Consider the following 24,410-nt stretch of genomic DNA (forward strand, 5'->3'; position numbering starts at 1 on the left):
TCCCTTACATACAGTGCTACTCCCCCACCTTTTCTGCCCTGCCTGTCCTTCCTGAACAGTTTATAACCATCCATGACAGTACTCCAGTCATGTGAGTTATCCCACCAAGTCTCTGTTATTCCAATCACGTCATAATTCCTTGACATCACCAGGACCTCCAGTTCTCCCCGCTTGTTTCCAAGGCTTTGTGCATTTGTATATAAGCACTTGAGATAACCTGCTGATCGCCCCTCATTCCCAGTATGAGGCAGGAGCCCTCCCCTCACAGATGTTCCTGCCTGTGCTTCCTCCCGGTATCCCGCTTTCCCACTTACCTCAGGGCTTTGGTCTCCTTCCCCCGGTGAACCTAGTTTAAAGCCCTCCTCACTAGGTTAGCCAGCTTGCTCGCAAAGATGCTCTTCCCTCTCTTCGTAAGATGGAGCCTGTCTCTGCCCAGCACTCCTCCTTCATGGAACACCATCCCATGGTCAAAGAATCCAAAGCCTTCTCTCCGACACCACCTGCGTAGCCATTCGTTGACTTCCACGATTCGACGGTCCCTGCCCCGGCCTTTTCCTTCTATGGGGAGGATGGACGAGAACACCACTTGCGCCTCAAACTCCTTTATCCTTCTTCCCAGAGCCACGTAGTCCGCAGTGATCCGCTCAAGGTCATTCTTGACAGTATCATTGGTGCCCACGTGGAGAAGCAGGAAGGAGTAGCGATCCGAGGGCTTGATGAGTCTCGGCAGTCTCTCCATCACATCGCGAATCTTAGCCCCTGGCAAGCAGCAGACTTCTCGGTTTTCCCGGTCAGGGCGGCAGATAGATGACTCAGTCCCCCGGAGGAGAGAGTCCCCGACCACCACCACCCGCCTCCTTCTCTTGGGAGTGGTGGTCGTGGAACCCCCCATCTCAGGGCAGTGCATCTCATGCCTTCCAACCAGCGGAGTCTCCTTCTGCTTTCTCCCCCCAGACATACCAGCTGGTCCACTCTCCGCAATGGTACCTGTGGAGAGAACATGAAAGCGGTTAGTTACCTGTGTCCGCGTTGCTGGAACCCGGACATTCCCCCTTCTTCTTCTGGAGGTCACATGTTGCCAAGCTTCTTCACTGGCCTCTTGGCTCCGCTGTGCAACCTGCTCTAAATCTTTAGAGCTTTGTGCCCGTAGAAGCATATCCTGACTTTTGTCCAGAAAAACCTCAGTTTCTCGTATGCAACGGAGGGTCGTTATCTGTTGCTCCAGACCTTCAGTCGTCTCTTCCAATATGGAGACCAGCTTGCACTTTGTACAGACAAAGTCGCTTCTGTCCTGTGGAAGAAAGACAAACATGGCACATCCAGTGCAGGTCACAACAGCTGAACCCCCCCCTTCCATATCACCTTCCTACTATGAGCTTCCTCAGAGAAGTTGGCAAGATGTAAGCCTCACTGGGCTCACTCCAGGCGAACTCCCAGGCAAACTCCTGCTGTGTGCTGCTCTGCTGCTCCCCACCGCTCAGCTGGTTCACAAAGCTCTGGCTATTTTTAAACAGCCAGGCCTCCCTGAAACAAACAGACAGCCCCAATGCCCGCCCCCTGCAGGCTACCAGCCAATCAGGCACTCGCTCAGGCTCTCACACTGCCCTCCCAGCAAACACACACTCGGATCTGTACTGGGAAGCTGCTGGTCAAAGCCTTTGGCATCACCATCCAAAAACACTGTGCTGCTTTTGCGTCAGACCACTCATTCACTGAGATCAACAGCTCAAAGGCTCTTAAGTAGTCAGATTCCAGTCTCATTTGCATGACAAGCACATTTCTTCTCAGGCAAAAGTACTTTTGCCATCTTGAAGCCACTGCTACCAGCTTTATTACTTGCTATAGAAATCCAAGGATTTATCGAATACTGCAAGTAACAACTCTAGCACACAAAGGCAGGATTTGACTTCCTACTACACCCCCCAGGTCAGATACCACACAACATACAAGACAGCAGCATAACCCTAACTACTCGTGGAGGTGCTGTATACACTCATCATTACCCATCTCCTGACCTGAGTCTTTAAAGGGACACTAGTGTCACAAGCGATGCCTATAATCCCTATAACTGAAAGAGTTTAGAGGGGAAAAAAATCACGCTCTTTATTTTTTCAGTGTATTTTCTTTGTGCATCTTACAGTATTGAGTGTCTCGGCAGGGTCCTGGTTCACTGGTCTGGGCAGTGAGGCCTGGAATCTGCAACCATTTACACAATGGGCATTGAAACCAGTTGAAGCCTTTCCCTTGACCACAGCTGGCTCTGGATCAGCCCCTGAGTAACTTGCCACTGCCATAATGGGTAAAGCACTTTCTGCTCCAAAGATGGACGTCTCCTGGGCCATGTGGGCTGCAGTGCTTCTTTTCGGGCACAATTAAATGGTTTGTTTTCGGAGAACTTGTTCACAGAATGAAAGATCATTTAAACATTGTCTGATTAATGAGGAAAAAAATCAAGTGGATCATGTGGAAGTAAAAAGTTCCTAAAGAAATGGCAAAACCTTGACTTTAAATTTTTCAGGCACACTTTACTAGCTGCTGCCCAGTTTGCCACAATCAGACCTTGACTGAGAGGCCAGAGCCACCTCCTCCCATTTGAATGGACATGTTCCAACCCACCTGGAAACATGGGATGCTCCAAGCCTCAGCCTTACCTTTGTGAGGAGCTGCCCAAGCACCTTGGCAGGTAAGCACATGACTAGTCCGGGCACTCATGGTTGGGAAACAGGGCACTAAACTCTGGACAGTTTCTGTGTAAAGGTACATCCCAAACAAGCCCTTCCTTGTTTGCTGTGAGACACATCCACGTGCATAAATATTATTAAGAGGATAATTTAAATATGAATTTTGTTTCAGGCATCAATTCAAAGTCACCAAGATGTTCAAAGGACTCATGTTGCATAAATGATCGGCATGTTCCTTAACATCACCGATGCCACTGAAATTCCTTTGATCCCAGCTTTAGGGTATGAGCAGGATTAGTATTTATGTAGTAGGAGTAGTTTGGATTCTCCTTTTAGCATCTACAAGGAATCCATGCAACTGGAGTTTTATCTAGAGAGCGTTAAGATTCCTCCATGCTTGAACAGTTTCTGGCCCTGCATTCATAATAGCATTATCAAACCTCAAGGTTTAAGATGATTGCTCTTTAATGCCTAGGTAGCATGAAACAAGTTTCCCATCCTGTAAGACTTTTTGAGATTTCAAAAAAATGTCTCACCCCAAATCAGGACTAAAAGTTGAGATCTTGAAAATTTTCATGAACCTAAATCCAAAAAACCACGTTGGGTTGCATAAATCAAGATTTTTGTTAAAAAGTTCATGTTTTTAACTATGCCCTAACAAATTTCAAAACAAAAAGTTGTTTCAAAATGAACGATAGAAACTTTTCATTAAAAACATGTTAAAATGGGATGTTTCAACGATTTCAGAACTTTTATTTCAAAAATTGTTCAAAAACAGAAAGTTCGTCAAAACTGACCCTTTCCTGCAGACAGTTTCAGTTTTGAAGAATGGGCATTTTCCAACACAGAATGTTTTTGTCAAAAAATTCCTGACCAGCTCTCATTTTTCTCCATAAATACATCAGAGGGAAAAACACCAAGAATGGAGGAGGAATTATTTAAGTTAGGGCCTATGTTGACACCAGAATAAATGGATATAAACTGGCCTCAATAACTTTAGGCTTGAAATTAGACAAAGGTTTCTAACCATCAGAGGAGTGAATTTCTGGAACAACTTTCCAAGGGGAGCAGTGGGGGAAAACTTACCTTGAATCAGAGTAGAGGTTATGATGAGATTGCCTACAACACCATCCATGATTGCTATTAGCAAATATCTCCAATGGCCAGAGATGGGACACAAGATGGGGATGGCTCAGAGTTACTACAGAGAATTCTTTCCCAGGTGTCTGGCTGGTGGGTCTTGCCCACATGCTCAGAGTCTAACTTATCACCGTATTTGGGGTTAGGAAGGAATTTTCCCCAGGTCAGACTGGCAGAGACCCTGGGGTGTTTGGGTTTTTTTTGCCTTCCTCTGCAACACAGGGCCTGAGTCACTTGCTAGTTCGAACTACAGCAAATGGTGGATTCTCTGTAACTTGTAAGTCTTTAAAATAAGATTTGATGACTTCAGTTACTCAGCCAGAGGTGATTGGCCTATTACAGGAGTGGGTGAGCGCAGATCTGTAGCCTGCGACGTGCAAGAGGCCAGATTAGATGATCATATTGGTCTCTTCTGGCCTTAAAAAGTCTATGGGCTCTCCTCTCAAACAGGATTCCAAGCTGTTATGCAAACATCCAGGCCTGCCAACAGAAATTCCAGGCCCCAGGGCCAGGGCTGTCCCTGGGCAGCAGGGCTGGAGTGGAAGTGATGAATCCTTTTAAATCACCAGGGACAACAAACTGCTCAACACTGCGCCAATGACTATTGGCTGCACTTATGTGAAAGCATCCAAGTAGCAGCTGATACAAGCAAAATCTGAAACATTCATGATGGGATCAAGAAAGCCTTGGGTCCAACTTCAAAGACGAGAGCCCCATTGAAATCAACCACAGAGGAAACAATCAACGACCACACCAAGCATATGGATCGCTGGGTAGAATGCTACCCTGAGCTTTACTCATGTGAAAATATTGTCATGGGCGCAGCCATCAACACCATCGAAAGCCTGCCTGTTATGAACCAACTTGACAATGAACCAGCTGTCGAGGAGCTTACCCTTGCCGTAGATGGCCTCCCCAATGGAAAAGCCCCCAGAAAAGGTTGCATGCTGTCAGAGGTCATAAAATGCGGAAAACGTAACCTATTGCAACACCTTCATGAGTTGCTCTGCCTGTTCTGGAAAGAAGGCGAAGTACCACAAGAAATGAGATATGCCAACATCATCACTCTCTATAAAAACAAGGCTGACAGGATCAACTGTTAACAACTTTCTCGGCATTTTCTATCTTAGTATAATGGGGAAAAAACTTTGCCTGAGTCAACCTGAACAGACATCAGACAGCTGAGACAACTACAAGAGAAATGCAGAGAACAAAAAAAGCCCTTTTACATAGCCTTCTCAGAAAGACTTTTGACCTTGTCAGTAGAAGTGGACTATTTGCACTTCTAGAAAAGATTGGATGTCCCTGCAAGCTCTTAAGCATGATTCAGTCCTTCCATGAAAACATACACAGCACAGTACAATATGAGACTGTCGGGTTTGGCCAATGTACTTGGCAGAGGGGCATTGCTGGTACATGATGGCATATATCACATTGGTAGATGTGCAGGTGAATGAACCATATCAGCCACACCATCAGGGGCTTGTTCTGTTTTTAACGTTCAGCATGGATCAGTCTGTTAAGTGTCTCTGAATCATACTGGTTTTCTAACTACACTATGCAAACAGGCAATAACTTGGTCATCTGCTGTCCATCAGTTCCAGTGACTGTCTGTGGTCAGTTTGGAATCTTTGAGTCTTATTCTGCATCCACTATCTGTAGAGTTTGCTCTAGTGATTGTTCTTTCTGAGGAAAGAAACTGAAGCTGTCAACTGCTTCTGCTAAACTCTCCACTCAATCATAAGAATAGTCATATTGGGTCAGACCAAAGGTCCATCCAGCCCAGTATCCTGTCTTCTGATAGTGGCCAGTGCCAGGTGGCCCAGAGGGAATGAACAGCACAGGGAATCATCAAGCGATCCAACCGCTGTCGCCCATTCCCAGCTTCTGGCAAACAGAGGCTAGGGACACCATCCCTGCCCATCCTGGCTAATAGTCACTGAGGGACCTCTCCTCTAGTTCTTTTCTGAGCTCTGTTATAGTCTTGGCCTTCAACCATCCTCTGGCAAAGAGTTCCACAGGTTGACTGTGCTGTGTGAAGAAATCTTTCCTTTTGTTTGTTTTAAATCTGCTGCCTATTCATTTCATGTGCTGACCACTAGTTCTTGTGTTATGAGACGGAGTAAATAACACCTCCTTATTTACTTTTTCCACACCAGTCATGATTTTATAGACCTCCTTCCCCTTCATTGTTTCTTTTCGAAGCTGAAAAGTCACAGTCTTATTAATCTCTCATATAGAAGCTGTTCCATACCCACAATCATTTTTGCTGCTCTTTTCTGTACCATTTCCAAGAGGCGACCACATCTGCATGCAGTATTCAAGATGTGGGCATACCATGGATTTATATAGAGCGTGGCAGAGCTCCGACCTTGTCCCCATGGGTCCCGTGCTTCCAGGCGGTTTATGCTAGCTTCAGAGGCTCACTGCAACCCTCCACGTAACCCTTCTCTCTCTAGGGCCAGGGATACATACTGCTGAGCCCTTTTCATCATAAGCCAGCAAGGAGGTTGGTGAGAGAACTCCCACAGTTTCTGCAGTGGTGGGTTGGGGGGGGGAACCCGGGCCCGCCCTCTACTCCAGGTTCCTGCCCAGGGACCCTAATGGTAGCAGCTATTGGCAGCCAACCTTTCACTGCCAGAGTTGCTACATTTCCCTGGGCCACTTCCCCACAGCTCTCCTGCTTCTCCCTTACTATGACTTGAGGGTGTCTTCATTAACCAGTCCTTCAGCCACACTTCCTCTCCTCTGACTCCCTGGCTCTCCTCTGCCTGACTGGAGTGAGTCCTTTTATAGTATCAGAGGGGCCTTAATTAGAGTCAGGTGGTCACATTAACCTAATGGCTCACCTGACTCTTTGCAGGTTAATTGGAGTCAGGTGTTCTCGTTAGCCTGGAGCAGCACCTGCTCTGGTCAGTCAGGGAACAGAAAACTGTTAATCCAGTGGCCAGTATATCGGCCTTCAAAGAATAGAATATCAGGGTTGGAAGGGACCTCAGGAGGTCATCTAGTCCAGGCCCCTGCTCAAAGCAGGACCAATCTCCAACTAAATCATCCCAGCCAGGGCTTTGCCTGACCTTAAAAACCTCAAAGGAAGGAGATTCCACCACCTCCCTAAGTAACCCATTCCCGTGCTTCACCACCCTCCTAGTGAAAATTTTTTTCCTAATATCCAACCTAAACCTCCCCCACTGCAACTTGAGACCATTACTCCTTGTTCTGTCATCCGCTACCACTGAGAACAGTCTAGAACCATCCTCTTTGGAACCCCCTTTCAAGTAGTTGAAAGCAGCTATCAAATCCCCCCTCATTCTTCTCTTCTGCAGACTAAACAATCCCAGTTCCCTCAGCCTCTCCTCAGAAGTCATGTGTTCCAGTCCCCTAATCATTTTTGTTGCCCTCCACTGGACTCTTTCCAATTTTTAAACATCCTTCTTGTTGTGTGGGGCCCAAAACTGTACACAGGACTCCAGATGAGGCCTCACCAATGTTGAATAGAGGGGAATGATCACGTCCCTCGATCTGCTGGCAAGGCCCCTACATATACAGCCCAAAATGCCATTGGCCTTCTTGGCAACAAGGGCATACTGTTGACTCATATCCAGCTTCTCGTCCACTGTAACCCCTAGGTCCTTTTCTGCAGAACTGCTGCTGAGCCATTTGGCCCCTAGTCTGTAGCGGTGCATGGGATTCTTCCGTCCTAAGTGCAGGACTCTGCACTTGTCCTTGTTGAACCTCATCAGATTTCTTTTGGCCCAATCCTCTAAGTTGTCTGGGTCCCTCTGTATCCTATCCCTACCCTCCAGCGTATCTACCTCTCCTCCCAGTTTAGTGTCATCTGCAAACTTGCTGAGGGTGCAGTCCACGCCATCCTCCAGATCATTAATGAAGATATTGAACAAAACTGGCCCCAGGACCGACCCTTGGGGCACTCCACTTGATACCGGCTGTCAACTAGACATGGAGCCATTGATCACTACCCTTTGAGCCTGACAATCTAACCAGCTTTCTATCCACCTTCTGCTACTCTGCTGTACCCAACTGGCCTGGGTCTATCACAAGGGGCAATATATTTTCTGTGTTATCATCTATTCCTTCTTAATGATTCCCAACATTCTGTTTGCTTTTTTCACTGCCGCTGTACACTGAGTGGATGTTTTCAGAGAACTATCTACCATGACGCCAAGATTTCTCTCCTGAATGGTAACAGATAATTTAGACCCCATCATTTTATATATAATTGGGATTATGTTTTGCAATGTGCATTGTGACATTCTGTACCTTGGGGGAAGCACACTGTAACCCCCCATATTCCTCATCTGTATATAATTATATTACATATAAAACATGCTTTGTAAAGTATCAGGGGAAAGGTTATGATCTGCTGAAAGTCATTTCTCTATCCATATAATATATCTATATAATATTCCAATCCTCCTGTGCTGATGATGAATCCCAACTTTGTCATCAGCAAATTTCATTAACACACTCCTGCTTTTTGTGCCTCCATCATCTACTCTCCCTGCACCTCAAGAGTGAGGTTAAACCCAGACTCAGACTGACTCCCCACCACCTCTATCTATTGTTGTTTAACAACAGTCCTTGGGTCAGTTTTCAATCCACATGAAGAAGCTGAGGTTGAAGCCAATCTGAGGTGACATTCCATGAGACAAATGCTTTACTACAATCCAGCTAGATCAGTGGTCTCCACCTTTTTATGCACAAGATCACTTTTTGAATTTAAGATCAACCCAGGATCTACCCCACCTCTTCCCTGAGGCCCCACCCTGCTCATTCCATTCCCCCCTCCCTCTGTCACTCGCTCTCCCTCACCCTCACTCACTTTCACCAGGCTGGGGCAGGGGGTTGGTGTGCGGGAGTGAGGGGTGCAAGCTCTGGGTGGGAGTTGGGTGCAGGAGGGGGCTCCAGGCTGGGGCAAGGGATTGGGATGCAGGAGGGGGTGAGGGGTCTGGGAGGGAGTTTGGGTGCATATGGGGGAAAAGGGTGTGAACAATCCTGAAGTACTAAAAACCTTGCAAATAAAAGCCTGCAACTCCCATTGGAGCGCTTAGGGGCCAGAGCCAGGCCATGCCATGGCTGGTGCAGAGGATTGGGGTGCAGGAGAGGGTGAGAGGTGTGGTCTCTGGGAGGGAGGTTGGTGCAGGAGGGGGCCCTGGGCTGGTGCAGGGGATTGGAGTGTGGGAAGGGGTGCAAGGTGCAAGCTCTGGCTGGGAGGTGCTTACAATCAGCGGCTCCTGGCTGGCGGCACAGTGGAGCTCTGGCAGGCTGCCTGCCTGCCGTGGCCCCACGCTGCTCTCAGGAGTAGCTGGCTGCTGGCAAATCTCTGCAGCCCCTCCAGGAGAGGGAGCAGCGGGTCTCCATGCACTGCTCACGCCTGCAAGCACCACCCCCACAGCTCCCATTGGCCAGTTCCCAGAGACGTGCCAGCAGCCAGCTGCTTTCGGGAGAGGCATAGGGCTACAGCAGGCAGCCTGCCTAAGCCCCAGTGCGCCACTGGCTTTGTAGAGGCCCAGAGATTGCGATTGACTGGCAGAGGCTCTGGGATCGATCACGATTGCTGGGTTGGTGACCACCGAGTTGAATTGTAGCCGTAGCATTCCTTTCGTTACCATTTAAGCACCAACAGTATGCTTGATGATATACAACACAGATAATACAGACAGCCCTGCTCCCAAGAGCTTACAGGCTGAGCTATGCAGATAGAGCAAAGACTCAGAGCAGTGAACGAGCTCACCACTAACTGAACTCTTGGCTTTGTCTACATCGGGGTGGGCAAACTGCAGCCCGCAAGCCATTTTAAGCCGGCCCGCAAGCTCCCACTGGGGAACCGGGTCTGGGGCTTGCCCCGCTTTGGTGCTCTAGCCGGGGCGCCAGATCGGGGGCCACACCACGTGGCTTGGCTCCACTCCGGCCAGGGCACAGGGTCGGGGGCCACATCAACTGGCTCCCAGAAGCCACGGCATGGCCTGGCTCCGGCTCCTAAGCGCTCCAATGGGAGCTGCAGGCTTTTATTTGCAAGGTTTTTAGTACTTCAGGATTGTTCACACCCTTTCCCCCATATTCTTCTTGTTAGAGATGAAGTTGCAGCTTAGCATCACTTTGATTTTTGTTTCCTCCTCATTCAATGCTGGGCCAAGTACTTTTCAATGAAGTTATACAATCTAGTTCAGAGGTGGGCAAACTATGGCCCACGGGACCGTCCTGCCCCTGGCCCAGGAGGCTCGCCCCCAGGGCCTCCCCTGCTGTCCCCCCGTCCATCCTCAGCTCACTGCGCTGCCAGCACAATGCTCTGGGCAGCAGGGCTGCAGAGTCCGGCCTGACTCAGTGCTCTGTGCTGCAGGGCACAGCTGCCTGTCCTGGTGCAGCCACACCGCCAGGCACCGGTGCTCCAGGCAGCGCAGTAACGGGGCAGGGGAGTTTGGGAGGTGGTCAGGGGCCGGGGGTGTGGATAGGGGTCAGGGCGGTCAGAGGGTGGGGAACAGGGGGGTTGAATGGGGGCAGGGGGTCATGGGGGGCAGTCAGGAAGGTGTGGGGTTGGATGGGGCAGCGGGGGGCAGCTAGGGGCGGGGGTGCTGGGGGCAGTCAGGGAGAAAGGGTAGTTGGATGGGGCAGGAGTCCCAGGGGGGCAGTCAGGAAGGGGGGGGTGAAGCAGTTAGGGGCAGGAGTCCCCAGGGGGCTGTCAGGGAACAAGGGGGGTTGGATGGGGCAGGAATCCGGGGGGGGCATCAGGAGGCAAGAAACAGCAGGGGTCAGATAAGGGGTGGGGGCCGGGCCATGCCTGGCTGTTTTGGGAGGCACAGCCTCCCCTAACCGGCCCTCCATACAATTTCAGAAACCCGATGCAGCCCTCAGGCCAAATGTTTGCCTGTCCCTGATCTAGTTAGAAGTTCATTCACCAGAGCCCCTCTCCATCAGATTTTGTGCTTTCATCAGAAGAAAGGGGTTGCTTCCCCACTTCAGTTTTCTGACAAAATGAATGACAAGCTTTCTGCAGCCAATGCCAGCTAAGGGAGATCTTTCCATCCACAGGAACTAGGAATAGTTCAGGCAGGACAGACTGTGAAAATTGCAAGAAGTGATGGAGGAACCATGGTGTCAGTAAAACCAGCGAAGCTATTTCATGGCCTGAAAGAAGTAGTTAGGTACAGTCAGTGGAAAGGGGTGGCATTTAGCATTGTATGAGTAAGAACAGGCAGATATGGTGCAAGTACATAACTAAACAATAGGCAACAGAGCATGCATTGCTTGGATGGTGGCACATTATACCTGAGGCATCACAAAGACTAGTTTCATCGACCTGCGAGGTGCACATAGGACATCCACAAAACATTTGCATTAGAAGTTTGCCCTTTGTCAGTGTGTTGTGCTTCTGAGAACATAAAACGCTCCCTGGGCCATTCTGCTGAAGTTTGACCCAGGCATCCGAGAAAGCTGAGTGGGATTGGTTGTCTTTCCAGACATGGCTGGAGTCAGAGGCTTCAGGTGTTTATTTATATAAATGATGTGGTTTTTTTCATGATCTATCCTACCCCAGCTCCTATGCCATTGGCTACCCTGCCTGAATTATGAGCGGGAATCTCACTAGAAAGGGACTCTGTGTACTTTTGATTCAGCGTTCGAAAAACACACACGTCTACATTGCCCCCCAAATGCCCAGAAAATGTCATGAGCAATATGACCTAAATTACATGACAATTCTTATTTCACTCATTTCTAATTTAAGGACAGAATTTTGGAAAGAACCATTTACTTTCCCCTTCTGGAACAATGGGGATATCGAGAAGTTCCCCAAAGCACCGCCAAGGGTGGTTGTCCTACTGGAATTTTTTAGTCACACCCCTTTCAGTACTGAGCAGTCAAGTGTGGCCCACTGGGAGCAGGTACGTGGCTATGGCATCACGCGAAAGGCCCAAGTGGCCAATCCCAATATGGCTTTGGAGAGTCCAGGCCTAAAGTTGCATGCCAATCACCGGCTGGCCTATAAAAAGGTGAATTTCCAAAAGGGCATGAGTGGCACCAGAACTCCAGCCTTCAGCTTCACTCATAAGTGAAGGCCCCTCCACAGTTATAGGGACTGGAGCAGTCATCAAATTGCTAAAAAACACATTAATCTTTATTTTGTCCTCTAGGAACTAGTCAGCCAGTGGCTTCTCAGAGGGACTCATTAGTTTTGCACTTGCATGAAGAAGGAAGGGAGGGCAACAAATAAGCCCTTGGGGATTCATTAAATACAATTCACTAAATAAAACAGAGTGCAAAGGAATACCTAGAGGAGAAGAAAAGAGCTGATGACAAAGCCTAGCCCTAGAATGAGCGTGAGATTTCTTTATTAAAATGCTCTAGCTGCATAGCAGCTGTTTTTGTCAAGTGCCATGGGTGTTAGGGAAGTGTCTAGGGTGGCATATACATTATACAGGGCTTTGAATGGGTCTGGGAAAAAACCCTCTGGGCTACAATTTCTCAGGCCCCATTCCCAGCCCAAAAGATGGTTTTTATTACAGTAGAAAGTTCGGGCCCAGGTGGCCTAGTCATGTATGGAAATCAGCATGTCCTACCCTTTCCTCCACGGCCTCCTCCTACAGCATTTTTCAAATGTTATGTTTTTATGCAAGCTGCTTTTCAAAACTTCACTCTTACTCTGGGCTCAAGGCCAGATCGCCTCAGCCCACAGAAGAGCATGGGGGAAGAGGTCCCCACATCTGCTCCCACCATTCTGTCCCTAGCCTCCCTTCAGTGGTTCCACCTTCTGCAGCAGGTTTTCCTCCCTGAAATGCTGGTGGGAATATCTAGTGACATGCACATTCAGCTCCCTGCACAGAGGAGCTCATAATCCCTTCCCTGACCCTCTCCAAGGGAGTAAGGAGGCAGCAAAGTAAACCCCGGTTCAGGGCAAGCTCAAGAACGGCAACACAGATCCATTTGCTTGTGCCAGAGTGTCTCTGAAAGAGCCCCTGGATTCAGAGCTGGGCATAAGCAACACCTTTAAACTGCCCCGTCAGTGCTTTTTAAGCCAGGGAAACTGAGAAACATTTAGTTCTTCCTGTTCCTGCTTCTTTATTGCCATAAAAATAGGATCTCACTTTCCCATGAGTTTACCCTCTCCACTTGCTTCTGCCTCTGAAATCATTTCTCAGGTGTTTCGAGAAGGATTACAATGCCAAAAATGGCAGGGACAGGTGAACCAACCCAAACTTCTAACACCCACAGTTCAAACTGAACTGGGCTAAAGCCTCCAAGTTCAGTTCCCCTTTTTATTTATTTCCATACTTCCTTTAGCCAAAAGCACCAGCACCAGGAAAGGCCTCCATCATGGCATTCTGCACCACCTCCTTTGTTGGAAAGATTTCCAGCCTGACTTTTAGACCCCAGTGGTTCAGGTAAGGATCAGATCTTTTAGGAAATTTCAGCCAGGACTACAACTGTAGATGAGGAATAGGAGAAGCAAGAGCAGCTAAATTTCCATAGAACAGAGACCATGGATGTACCCCTGGAAAAAAAATACTGGAGACACACGATAAAGTCTGTAAACAGGACTGTCTCTGCCAGGAAACAGTTCTCAGCTTCGAAAGACACAGCAGCAACATTTGGTAATTATCCAGTCCAAAGCATACACATTCTACAACTTCATTCTGGAGATGCAAGGGCCCCAGAAAGCAGATGCTGATTCTGGAAATCAGTGTAGGTCTCATAACATCACTTGAAGAAAGGTTTCTGGAGAGATTTGGGGAGCATATTTTCTTTACCCAACTGATAACACATTGTCTGCTTTGGAGCTTGGGGAATTCCCTTCTTCAGAATAGCTAGTTAACTCAGAGTGGTTTAGCATACACTGGCTCCAAGATATGGTGAACCAGAACCAGGAACAGACTTCCTAGAAATGTCACACTGAGAAGGGAGACCAGGACATAGCGACCAATGAAGAAGGTGTCCACGATCTGAGGAGAGTGGAAAGGTCACAAATTACACAACAGCATTTCCTTCTTTATCACTGTTAACAAAAGCCCTACTGCAGGTACCATGGCAATTTGACCAGTTCACTGTAGAAGAACAAGTAAGTGTTCTCTGGGGGCTGGGAGATGGTGTGCCAGGTAGTAAAAAAATAGAACAGAAAAGAACTTTTGGCCTTTTGAAAAGGAAAAGCCAGCCAAGATAAAAGTGGCAGCTCCATGCAGGCAGGCAGGGGTGGGGCTACACTCCTTCCCAAATGTGCCACGTCTCAGCAGGATTTCTCCGATAAACGCAGGCTGCTCTGCCTAACCCGCTGGCGGGGTCACTGCTGAGTAACAAAGGGAATGTCTTCTCCCTCTAGAGCTGTGTGCGCCAACTCCAAAGCAGGATGAAATTCAAACCCTGTTCTGCTGAATACCAACTCACAGTGCTAGCATTTGACCCACAGAGCTGCCATCCTCTTATTTTAAATTTAATAGGTTCACATGAGACACATTCATGGTAGTACTCACACTGAATTTCTGTTGGTTCTGATTACTGGACAGTGGTTCGAATGCTACCACTTGTGAGTGGGTTTATATAATAGGTTCCTATTCCCATCCTGTTTCAAGCTTAGTTCTAAGGCGAGAATTAAGCTGAGCCATGAAGCAGCAAGGTACCTACTATTTAGATGAATGAGAGTGTTTAATCATGGAGTGGAGCCCAATTCTGCATTCCTTGGACCCAAACTTCCATAGAATTCAGTAGGAATCTAAGGTGAACCAGAGTGCAGAATCTGATCCATGAGGTTCAAAATAGCCCTGAGTTAACCATGCTCAGCTCACTAGAATAACATGTGGCCGTGAGTCATGACAGTGAGACAAGAGCTGAAATCTTGTCCAGCAATTATTTCCCTGAAGTCAACCAGTTGTTTCATGAACTCCATGTCACACAGCTGCTTCTTCCAGAATACTAGTCACTGATCTTTATATTTATGGGCATTGATATATGGCACCACTGTGCTTACAGAGGATACATGGCAGGAAAAGAATATCTGATTATTTAGTGAAGATGCAGACACAGAAGGCAGACAAAATGATAGTGAGAAACACCAACCAGAAAGCCCAGGATTATGAAATCATCCTTTGAGCTTCTGGGATTGCTTATAACAAAGGTGAGTATTATGAAACGGTGTTAACACAAGCTTGACCTTGGCTCTGCTACAGAACAAGTCTCTTGAGGGCGACATGTTTGCTCGTCCAACACTTTCACTTTTTAATTAGCCAATTAGCAGGCTTTGAGCATAGAAAGCCCAGGCCATGTATTATTGATATCGTATTGAGCTGGGCTGCTTCAGGGGCAAGTCCTGGAGATCCTGTAAATGAGCATTCATTCTGCTGGTTTGTCGAACATGTACACTATAACCTATTTGCACCACGGCCCTTGATCTCAGTTCCAAGTTTTACTTGGAGCAAGGCAATTTACATGCAAGATGGGAAGGGGGAGGGGGAGGGGAGGAAAAAAAAAAAAAGAGAACCTCTCATACCACACTGTACCTTGGGGAAACACCCTATGCCACCATGTAAATTCTTTAATATGATTGTGTGGTACACAATGCAAAGTTTGTCATGGTAGGTGTCTTTGGAAGGCTCATGACACACTGAGCATTGTTGTTACAGTAATGTTATAGGTTGTAATTTCATGTATATAGTTATGAGGCTGAAAACATATCCTCATAGCTTAAAACAAGCCCAGGCAAAAACTCTCCAGGAGCAGAGGGGCAGTTCATAGATATTAAGGTCAGAAGGGACCATCATGATCATCTAGTCCGACATCCTGCACAACACAGGCCACAGAATCTCACCCACCCACTCCTGTGATAAACCTCTCACCTATGTCTGAGCTATTGAAGTCCTCAAATCATGGTTTAAAGACTTCAAGGTGCAGAGAATCCTCCAGCAAGTGACCTGTGCCCCATGCTACAGAGGAAGGCAAAAAACCCCCGGGCCTCTTCCAGTCTGCCCTGGAGGAAAATTCCTTCCTGACCCCAAATATGGCGATCAGTTCACACCTCATCAGGGCATGAATGGGACAAACCCAGCCCAGCCTCACAGGAACAAAGGACACTGGCCTAGGCAGCAACAAAGGATCTGTTGGACTCTCGAGGGAGTCACCCCCCTTCCCTTGGTCAGTTTGGGACTATGATGAGGTAATGCTCACCTGACTCTGAAGGGGGGGGGGGCCGCAAAGCCAAGAGGGAAGAAAGGACATGATAAAAGGGAGAGACGTTTGCCATGCTGGCTCTCTCTTCCAACTCCATCTACAGACACCACCACCAAGCGACTGATCAAAGGGGAGAGCCTGGCTGAAGGGCAACCAGCCAGTCTGTGATGAGAACATCTAAGTTTGTAAGGGCACTGAAAGTGTTAAGATCAGCTTAGAATGTGTTTTGCTTTTATTTCATTTGACCAAATCGGACTTCTTGTGCTTTGACTTATAATCACTTCAAATCTATCTTTTGTAGTTAATAAATTTGTTTATTCTACCTGAAGCAGTGCATTGGTTTGAAGGATATCAGAGACTCCCCTTGGGATAACAAGCCTGATATATATCAATTTATTTGTTAAATTGACGAACTCATATAAGCTTGCAGCATCCAGCGGGCATAACTGGACACTGCAAGACGGAGGTTCCTAGGATTGTGTCTGGGACCGCAGATACTGGCTAGTGTCATTCGGTTGCACAGTCCAAGCAGTGCTGGCCAAAAGTGCTCGCTCACGTAGCTGGGAGCTGCTTACATGGTAGAGGCTGTCTGAACAGCCCGGGAGTGGGGGTTCTCAGAGTCGAGGACTGGAGTGACCTAGCAGATCATCGGTCCAGGTAACACCAGGGGAACGTCACACATACCACACAACTCAATATTTAGAGAAGTGAGTATCATTCCTCTGCATGCTAATAATGGAATATGGGAAAGAGCACTTTGGTATCCAAAGCCCCAAACACCTACAGAAGGGCTGGGAGATGTAGAGCAAGAATAAGACAAACACAGAAAGCAGCATGGTATGAGCAGGAGTCAAGAGAATCCACCATCTAAACTATGGCCAACAGAGACTAAGCTCTTAGAAAGGTGAAAGGACACCAATCGGGCTCTGAGACAGAAGGCAAGTGGAATTAGGGGTAAATGACTGAGAAAGTCAGTGGAGGGTCAGGCAGGGTGCTGAATGCAGGACTCTTTGCCAAGTGATTATTACTCTATAATGCTCAAAAGCGTGCTGGGTGCTGCAAGGAAGGCAAAGAAAGGCATGGTCCCTGAACCAAAGCATTTGCAGTCTAACTTAGAAATGTGAGCAAGCAGCAATGGAGGCAGCTTGAACTCCCAGAAACCAAGAAAAATTCTGAGGCCAGGCAGGCTGCACTGTGCAACAAGCAAGAGACAGAGGGGTTTTGAGGCAAGCCACCTTGGAGCGCAGAGCCTTGGAGGAAGGCTCACCATAGAACTAACTGCCTGCATCCTCCAGTCAAACAACCAGTATCCTGCCAGAGGAAAACCAAGGAGGAACAGAAAATTTCCCTTAGAAAGTACTTGTCTTCCAACTGCAGAAGAACAGGGTGAACATTCCTCAAGCTCTGAGAGTTCCTCAAGGACACAGGAAATCACAGTGCTAAGAAAGGGCTTTTTAATCACTGAGACAAAGTCAGGTGTGTGATAATAAAGGAACTATAGGATCATTACTAAGAGTCCAGCTCACAAACCTTTTGGTGAAAACTGTGGTATGAGAATCTGTCAGTACCCACAAACTAGGACACTGTAGGTAAAACTCAAGCGCAATCTGCTGTAGAGTCCTATCTTCCAACTGCATTCCCAGGCAAGCCCAGCAAAAACAGGAGAACTAAGAGCTGCAGTGTGTGAGTGAAAAGATGGTGTAAAGAGTGAGGAATTTAAATCATTAGTACTGGGAAACCTTTGGCAAGAGGGAGAACAAGCACAGAAAGGGCATTCGCTGATGGACCCAAAAGGGAACCAGATTACTGGTAATGAAGACTCTGAATGTTCTGATGGGTTAATCTAGATTGACTCTTCTGGAGGCAGCTGACATGCAAGTGAAACTGTATTTTAGCAGGGGCAGGATTACAATTGCCCCAGAAGAAGAGCAGATAGGGGATACAAAGAAGCACTCTAGCAGGGTAACAGTGACAGGAAAGAGAATGAGAAAAGCTCACAGACTGAAGTATTATGGGATTATCAAAATTGTAAATCTCTTGCACTATAAATGGGATTTTTACAGCAATTTACAGATGCAGAGCAAGCCAAAATTTCCTGCCCTGAAGATTTTAAGCTAAGGCAAAGACCAGACACAAACAGTATGGGGAATATTACTCGCGAGGAGGCAAATGAAATACCAAAAGAGGAGAGAGCACTAAGTTTAGTGGCTAAGATGATGAAGATTGTTCTACATGGGGCCAGAGGGCAGCCTGATGGAAGGTGAAAAGATCAAAGTTGAAGAAAGAGACAAAGGAGGAGAGAGAAAAGGTTGTGAGTTGCCGAAGGAGCACATGAGGGAAGATGTGGCAAGAAAACAGGAGCCACAGCAGAATTAAAGAAAGTACATGAGGGGGTGTGTATGGTGGGGAGGGAATGTGAAACATGGCAGGAGGAGGAGGAGATGACTTTAGCAGAGGTGTTCCGAGTACGTGGAGGGTAGAAAGAGATGACGGGAGAGGTACAGTACTCAAGGCAGGAGCCAAACAAGGGCTCTAGCAGGGTTTGAGTAGTGAGGTGATGGCGAGGCATGGGTGGGCTCTGATTAAAAAAGAGTGACAAATGCCTCTACCTCAGGGTCAGTTAATCAGGGAGTAAGAACTGTCCTGGGAGAACGCAAAAACTTTCCTGCATACCAGAAAGATGGCAGGACACTGCAGCTCCTGACTAGAAACTATACTGCACGAATAGGCTGGGCCACCAAAGCACTGCACAAAAAGAGTTCCAATCCTGACTAAGGACTTCTGAGAAAAGGAACTAGGAGGTAGGATCCATAGGGATGCAAATACCAGTTTGTAAGGGTATGTCTACACTATGAAATTAGGTCGAATTTATAGAAGTCGGTTTTTTAGAAATCGGTTTTATATATTCGAGTGTGTGTGTCCCCACAGAAAATGCTCTAAGTGCATTAAGTGCATTAACTCGGCAGAGTGCTTCCACAGTACCGAGGCTAGAGTCAAACTTCCGGAGCGTTCCACTGTGGGTAGCTATCCCACAGTTCCCGCAGTCTCCGCTGCTCATTGGAATTCTGGGTTGAGATCCCAATGCCTGATGGGGCTAAAACATTGTCGCGGGTGGTTCTGGGTACATATCGTCAGGCCCCCGTTCCCTCCCTCCCTCCGTGAAAGCAAGGGCAGACAATCGTTTCGCTCCTTTTTTCCTGAGTTACCTGTGCAGACGTCATACCACGGCAAGAATGGAGCCCACTCAGCTCACTGTCACCGTATGTCTCCTGGGTGCTGGCAGACGCGGTACTGCATTGCTACACAGCAGCAGCAACTCATTGCCTTGTGGCAGCAGACGGTGCAATAGGACTGGTAGCCGTCATCGTCATGTCCGAGGTGCTCCTGGTTGCCTCTGTGAGGTCGATCAGGAGCGCCTGGGCAGACATGGGCACAGGGACTAAATTTGGAGTGACTTGATCAGGTCATTCTCTTTAGTCCTGCAGTCAGTCCTATTGAACCATCTTATGGTGAGCAGGTAGGCAATACGGATTGCTAGCAGTCCTATTGCATCATCTTCTGCCAAGCAGCCATGAGATGTGGATGGCATGCAGTCCTTCTGCACCGTCTGCTGCCAGCCAAAGATGTAAAAGATAGATGGAGTGTATCAAAACAAGAAATAGACCAGATTTGTTTTGTACTCATTTGCAAACCCCTCCCCCCCCATCTAGGGGACTCATTCCTCTAGGTCACACTGCAGTCACTCACAGAGAAGGTGCAGCGAGGTAAATCTAGCTATGTATCAATCAGAGGCCAGACTAACCTCCTTGTTCCAATAAGAACAATAACTTAGGTGCACCATTTCTTATTGGAACCCTCTGTGAAGTCCTGCCTGAAATACTCCTTGATGTAAAGCCACCCCCTTTGTTGATTTTAACTCCCTGTAAGCCAACCCTGTAAGCCATGTCGTCAGTCACCCCTTCCTGCGTCAGAGCAACGGCAAACAATCGTGCATCTGAGTTGAGAGTGCTGTCCAGAGCAGTCACAATGGAGCACTCTGGGATAGCTCCCGGAGGCCAATACCGTCGAATTGTGTCCACAGTACCCCAAATTTGACCCGGCAAGGCTGATTTAAGCACTAATCCACTTGTCAGGGGTGGAGTAAGGAAATCAATTTTAAGAGCCCTTTAAGTCGAAATAAAGGGCTTCATCGTGTGGATGGGTGCAGGTTTACATCGATTTAACGCTGCTAAATTCGACCTAAAGTCCTAGTGTAAACCAGGGCTAAGAATACAAGCAGAACTGTCAAATGCAAGAATTCCAGAATACAGTAGTTTGGGTTACTCCAGATCACAACAGGGATTGAGAGAGTCAGGATGGAAACTATAGTAGTGATGTGCTCCCAATATCATAACAAGGGGCTCCCACAAAGTTTTCCTTCTTGGTGTGTGATAAACCCCGTGTCCCTAGCATGTACATGCTGCAGAGATGAGAGGTAGGGGACTCAGGATGCTCATATAGCCACAGCTGCAAATAGCACTCACTTCTCACTTCAGATGGTCAGCAGACTGCAGCCCATCCTATTGGGCACAGACCTGGCTACAGGGATCCATGCTTTTGTGCACTTCCAGTTTGATCACTGCAGCTCATTGTACCTAGGAATGAAGCCACATACCCTGAGAAAGCTGAAGCTGACATGTAACCCTGTAGCACATCTGCTCAGAAACAAAGGCTGCTGTGAAGACAATGTCCCAAAGCTACTCCTGAGGGCATTCTGTGCAAAAAATTTAAAAATTCTGCAAGTTTTATTTGTCAATAAATAAATGCGGAGGCTCCATCATGGCAGATGGAAATGGTAAAATCATCAATAATAATGCAGAAAAAGCAAGTGGGGGGGGGGGGGAGAAACCAGATGATATAGTCTCATCATATGGTGTTGACAACACTCTTTCCATTCCACTAGTATCTTTGGAGAATGTTAAACAGAAGTTACTAAAATCAGTAGGTCCAGATAATTTGCATCCAAGAGTTTTGAAAGAACTGGCTGAGCAGCTCACTAGACCATTAACATAGCTTTTCAATAAGCTGTAGAGAACTGGGGAAGTTCCAGAAGACTTAAAGAAAGCAAACATTGTGCCAATTTTTAAAGAGGGTAAACAGGATGACCCGAATAATTATAGGCCTATCAGCCTCACACTGAGAGTCTCTGGATTAAGTTTAGAAGTGTGAGCAACAAGGGTGATGTTGTGGTGGGAGTCTACTATAGACCACCGGACCAGGGGGATGAGGCTTTCTTCCAGCAACTCACAAAAGTTACTAGATCGCATGCCCTGGTTCCCAAGGGAGACTTCAATCACCCTGATATCTGCTGGGAGAGTAATACAGCGGTGCACAGACAATCCAAGAAGTTTTTGGAAAATGTAGGGGACAGTTTCCTGGTGCAAGTGCTGAAGGAACCAACTAGGGGCAGAGCTCTTCTTGACCTGGTGCTCACAAACCGGGAAGAATTAGTAGGGGAAGCAAAAGTGGATGGGAACCTGGGAGGCAGTGACCATGAGATGGTCGAGTTCAGGATCCTGACACTAGAAGAAAGGAAAGCAGCAGAATACGGACCCTGGACTTCAGTTCCCTGAGGGAGTCAAAGTCTGCTTTTCTGATGGGCAAGATCTCCTGGGAGAACAACATGAGGGGGAAAGGAGTCCAGGAGAGCTGACTGTATTTTAAAGATTCCTTACTGAGATTACAGGGACAAACCATCCCGATGTGTAGAAAAAAAAATAGTAAATATGGCAGGCGACCAGCTTGGCTTAACAGTGAAATCCTTGCTGATCTTAACCACAAAAAAGAAGCTTACAAGAAGTGGAAGACTGGACAGATGACCAGGGATGAGTATAAAAATATTGCTCGGGCATGCAGGAGTGAAATCAGGAAGCCCAAATCACACCTGGAGTTGCAGCTACCAAGAGATGTTAAGAGTAACAAGAAGGGTTTCTTCAGGTATGTTAGCAACAAGAAGAAAGTCAAGGAAAGTGTTGGCCCCTTACTGAATGAGGGAGGCAACCTAGTGACAAAGGATGTGGAAAAAGCTAATGTACTCAATGCTTTTTTTGCCTCTGTCTTCACGAACAAGGTCAGCTCCCAGACTACTGCACTGGGCAGCACAGCATGGGGAGGAGGTGACCAGCCCTCTGTGGAGAAAAAAGTGGTTCAGGACTATTTAGAAAAGCTGGACGAGCACAAGTCCATGGGGCCGGATGCGCTGCATCCGAGAGTGCTAAAGGAGTTGGCGGATGTGATTGCAGAGCCATTGGCCATTATCTTTGAAAACTCATGGCGATCGGGGGAAGTCCCGGACGACTGCAAAAAGGCTAATGTAGTGCCCATCTTTAAAAAAGGGAAGAAGGAGGATCCTGGGAACTACAGGCCAGTCAGCCTCACCTCAGTCCCTGGAAAAATCATGGAGCAGGTCCTCAAGGAATCAATTCTGAAGCACTTGGAGGAGAGGAAAGTGATCAGGAACAGTCAGCATGGATTCACCAAGAGCAAGTCATGCCTGACTAATCTAATTGCCTTCTATGACGAGATAACTGGTTCTGTGGATGAAGGGAAAGCAGTGGACGTGTTGTTCCTTGACTTTAGCAAAGCTTTTGACACGGTCTCCCACAGTATTCTTGCCAGCAAGTTAAAGAAGTATGGGCTGGATGAATGGACTATAAAGGTGGATAGAAAGCTGTCTAGATTGTCGGGCTCAACGGGTAGTGATCAATGGCTCCATGTCTAGTTGGCAGCCGGTATCAAGTGGAGTGCCCCAAGGGTCGGTTTTGTTCAGTACCTTCATAAATGATTGGAGGATCGTGTGGATTGCACCCTCAGCAAGTTCGCAGATGACACTAAACTGGGAGGAGAGGTAGATACGCTGGAGGGTAGGGATAGGATACAGAGGGACCCAGACAACTTAGAGGATTGGGCCAAAAGAAATCTGATGAGGTTCAACAAGGACAAGTGCAGAGTCCTGCACTTAGGACGGAAGAATCCCATGCACCGCTACAGACTTGGGACCGAATGGCTCGGCAGCAGTTCTGCAGAAAAGGACCTAGGGGTGACAGTGGACGAGAAGCTGGATATGCGTCAACAGCGTGCCCTTGTTGCCAAGAAGGCCAATGGCATTTTGGGATGTATAAGTAGGGGCATAGTGAGCAGATCAAGGGACGTGATCGTTTCCCTCTATTCAACACTGGTGAGGCCTCATCTGGAGTACTGTGTCCAGTTTTGGGCCCCACACTACAAGAAGGATGTGGAAAAATTGGAGAGAGTCTAGTGGAGGGCAACAAAAACGATTAGGGGTCTGGAACACATGACTTCTGAGGAGAGGCTGAGGGAACTGGGGATGTTTAGTCTTCGGAAGAGAAGAATGAGGGGGGATTTGATAGCTGCTTTCAACTACCTGAAAGGGGGTTCCAAAGAGGATGGCTCTAGACTGTTCTCAGTGGTAGCAGATGACAGGACAAGGAGTAATGGTCTCAAGTTGCAGTGGGGGAGATTTCGGTTGGATATTAGGAAAAGCTTTTTCACTAGGAGGGTGGTAAAACACTGGAATGCGTTACCTAGGGAGGTGGTAGAATCTCCTTCCTTAGAAGTTTTTAAGGTCAGGCTTGACAAAGCCCTGGCTGGGATGATTTAATTGGGGATCGGTCCTGCTTTGAGCAGGGGGTTGGACTAGATGACCTCCTGAGGTCCCTTCCAACCCTGATATTCTATGATTCTATGACCCTGGGTAAGATAATGGAGCAGCTGATAAGGGACTTGATTAATAAAGACCAAAAGGAATGTAATGAAATTAATATGAATCAGTGTGGGTTTATGGAAACTAGACCCTATCAAACTAACTTGATTTTTTTTTTTTTTTAAATGAGAACACAAAGTTTGCTTGATAAAGGTAATAGTGTTGACCTAACAGACTTGGACTTGGTACTGCTCAACATTCTGATTAAAAAATTAGAATAGAAAATTAATATGGCACTCATTAAATGGATTGAAAACTGGCTAACTGCAAACTTAACTATAACTGTAAACAAGGAATTGTCACAAACAGGTTTGTTTCCACTGGGGTCCTGCAGGGCTCAGTTCTTGGTCCTATGCTATTTAACATTTTTATCAATGACCTGGAAAAATCAAAATCATCACTGATAAAGTTTGTAGATGACACAAAAATTGGGTGTGCGCTAAATAATGAAGAGGACAAGTCACGGATGCAGAGCTATCCGCATCGCTTGGTAAAATGGACACAGGCAAACAATATGCATTTGATACAGCTAAATGTAAATGTATACATCTAGGAACAAAGAATGTAGGCCATACGTACAGGATGGGGGACTCAATCCTGGGAACCAGTGACTCTGAAAAAGATATGGGGGTTGTAGTGGATAGTCAACTGAACCC

At 47.3% G+C, this 24,410-nt stretch overlaps 1 protein-coding gene across 7 annotated transcripts in view; it reads right to left on the reverse strand.

The window, feature by feature from the left end:
• Positions 1–314: 314 nt before the first annotated feature.
• Positions 315–24,410, reverse strand: part of TMEM218 (transmembrane protein 218) — a 28,271-nt gene continuing 4,175 nt past the window's right edge. For 6 of the 7 annotated variants that reach the window (XM_074936617.1, XM_074936616.1, XM_074936621.1 and 3 more), the window contains exon 4: positions 315–1,291. In XM_074936617.1, the coding sequence (XP_074792718.1) occupies positions 347–1,291 (945 nt within the window). In that variant the 3' untranslated portion in view covers positions 315–346. Of the gene's footprint in view, positions 1,292–10,702; positions 13,778–24,410 lie in introns of those variants that run through there. The other variant, XM_074936622.1, reaches the window with a different exon arrangement.

The sequence above is a fragment of the Natator depressus genome, chromosome 22, assembly GCF_965152275.1.
Source record: "Natator depressus isolate rNatDep1 chromosome 22, rNatDep2.hap1, whole genome shotgun sequence".
NCBI classification, from domain to species: Eukaryota; Metazoa; Chordata; order Testudines; family Cheloniidae; genus Natator; species Natator depressus.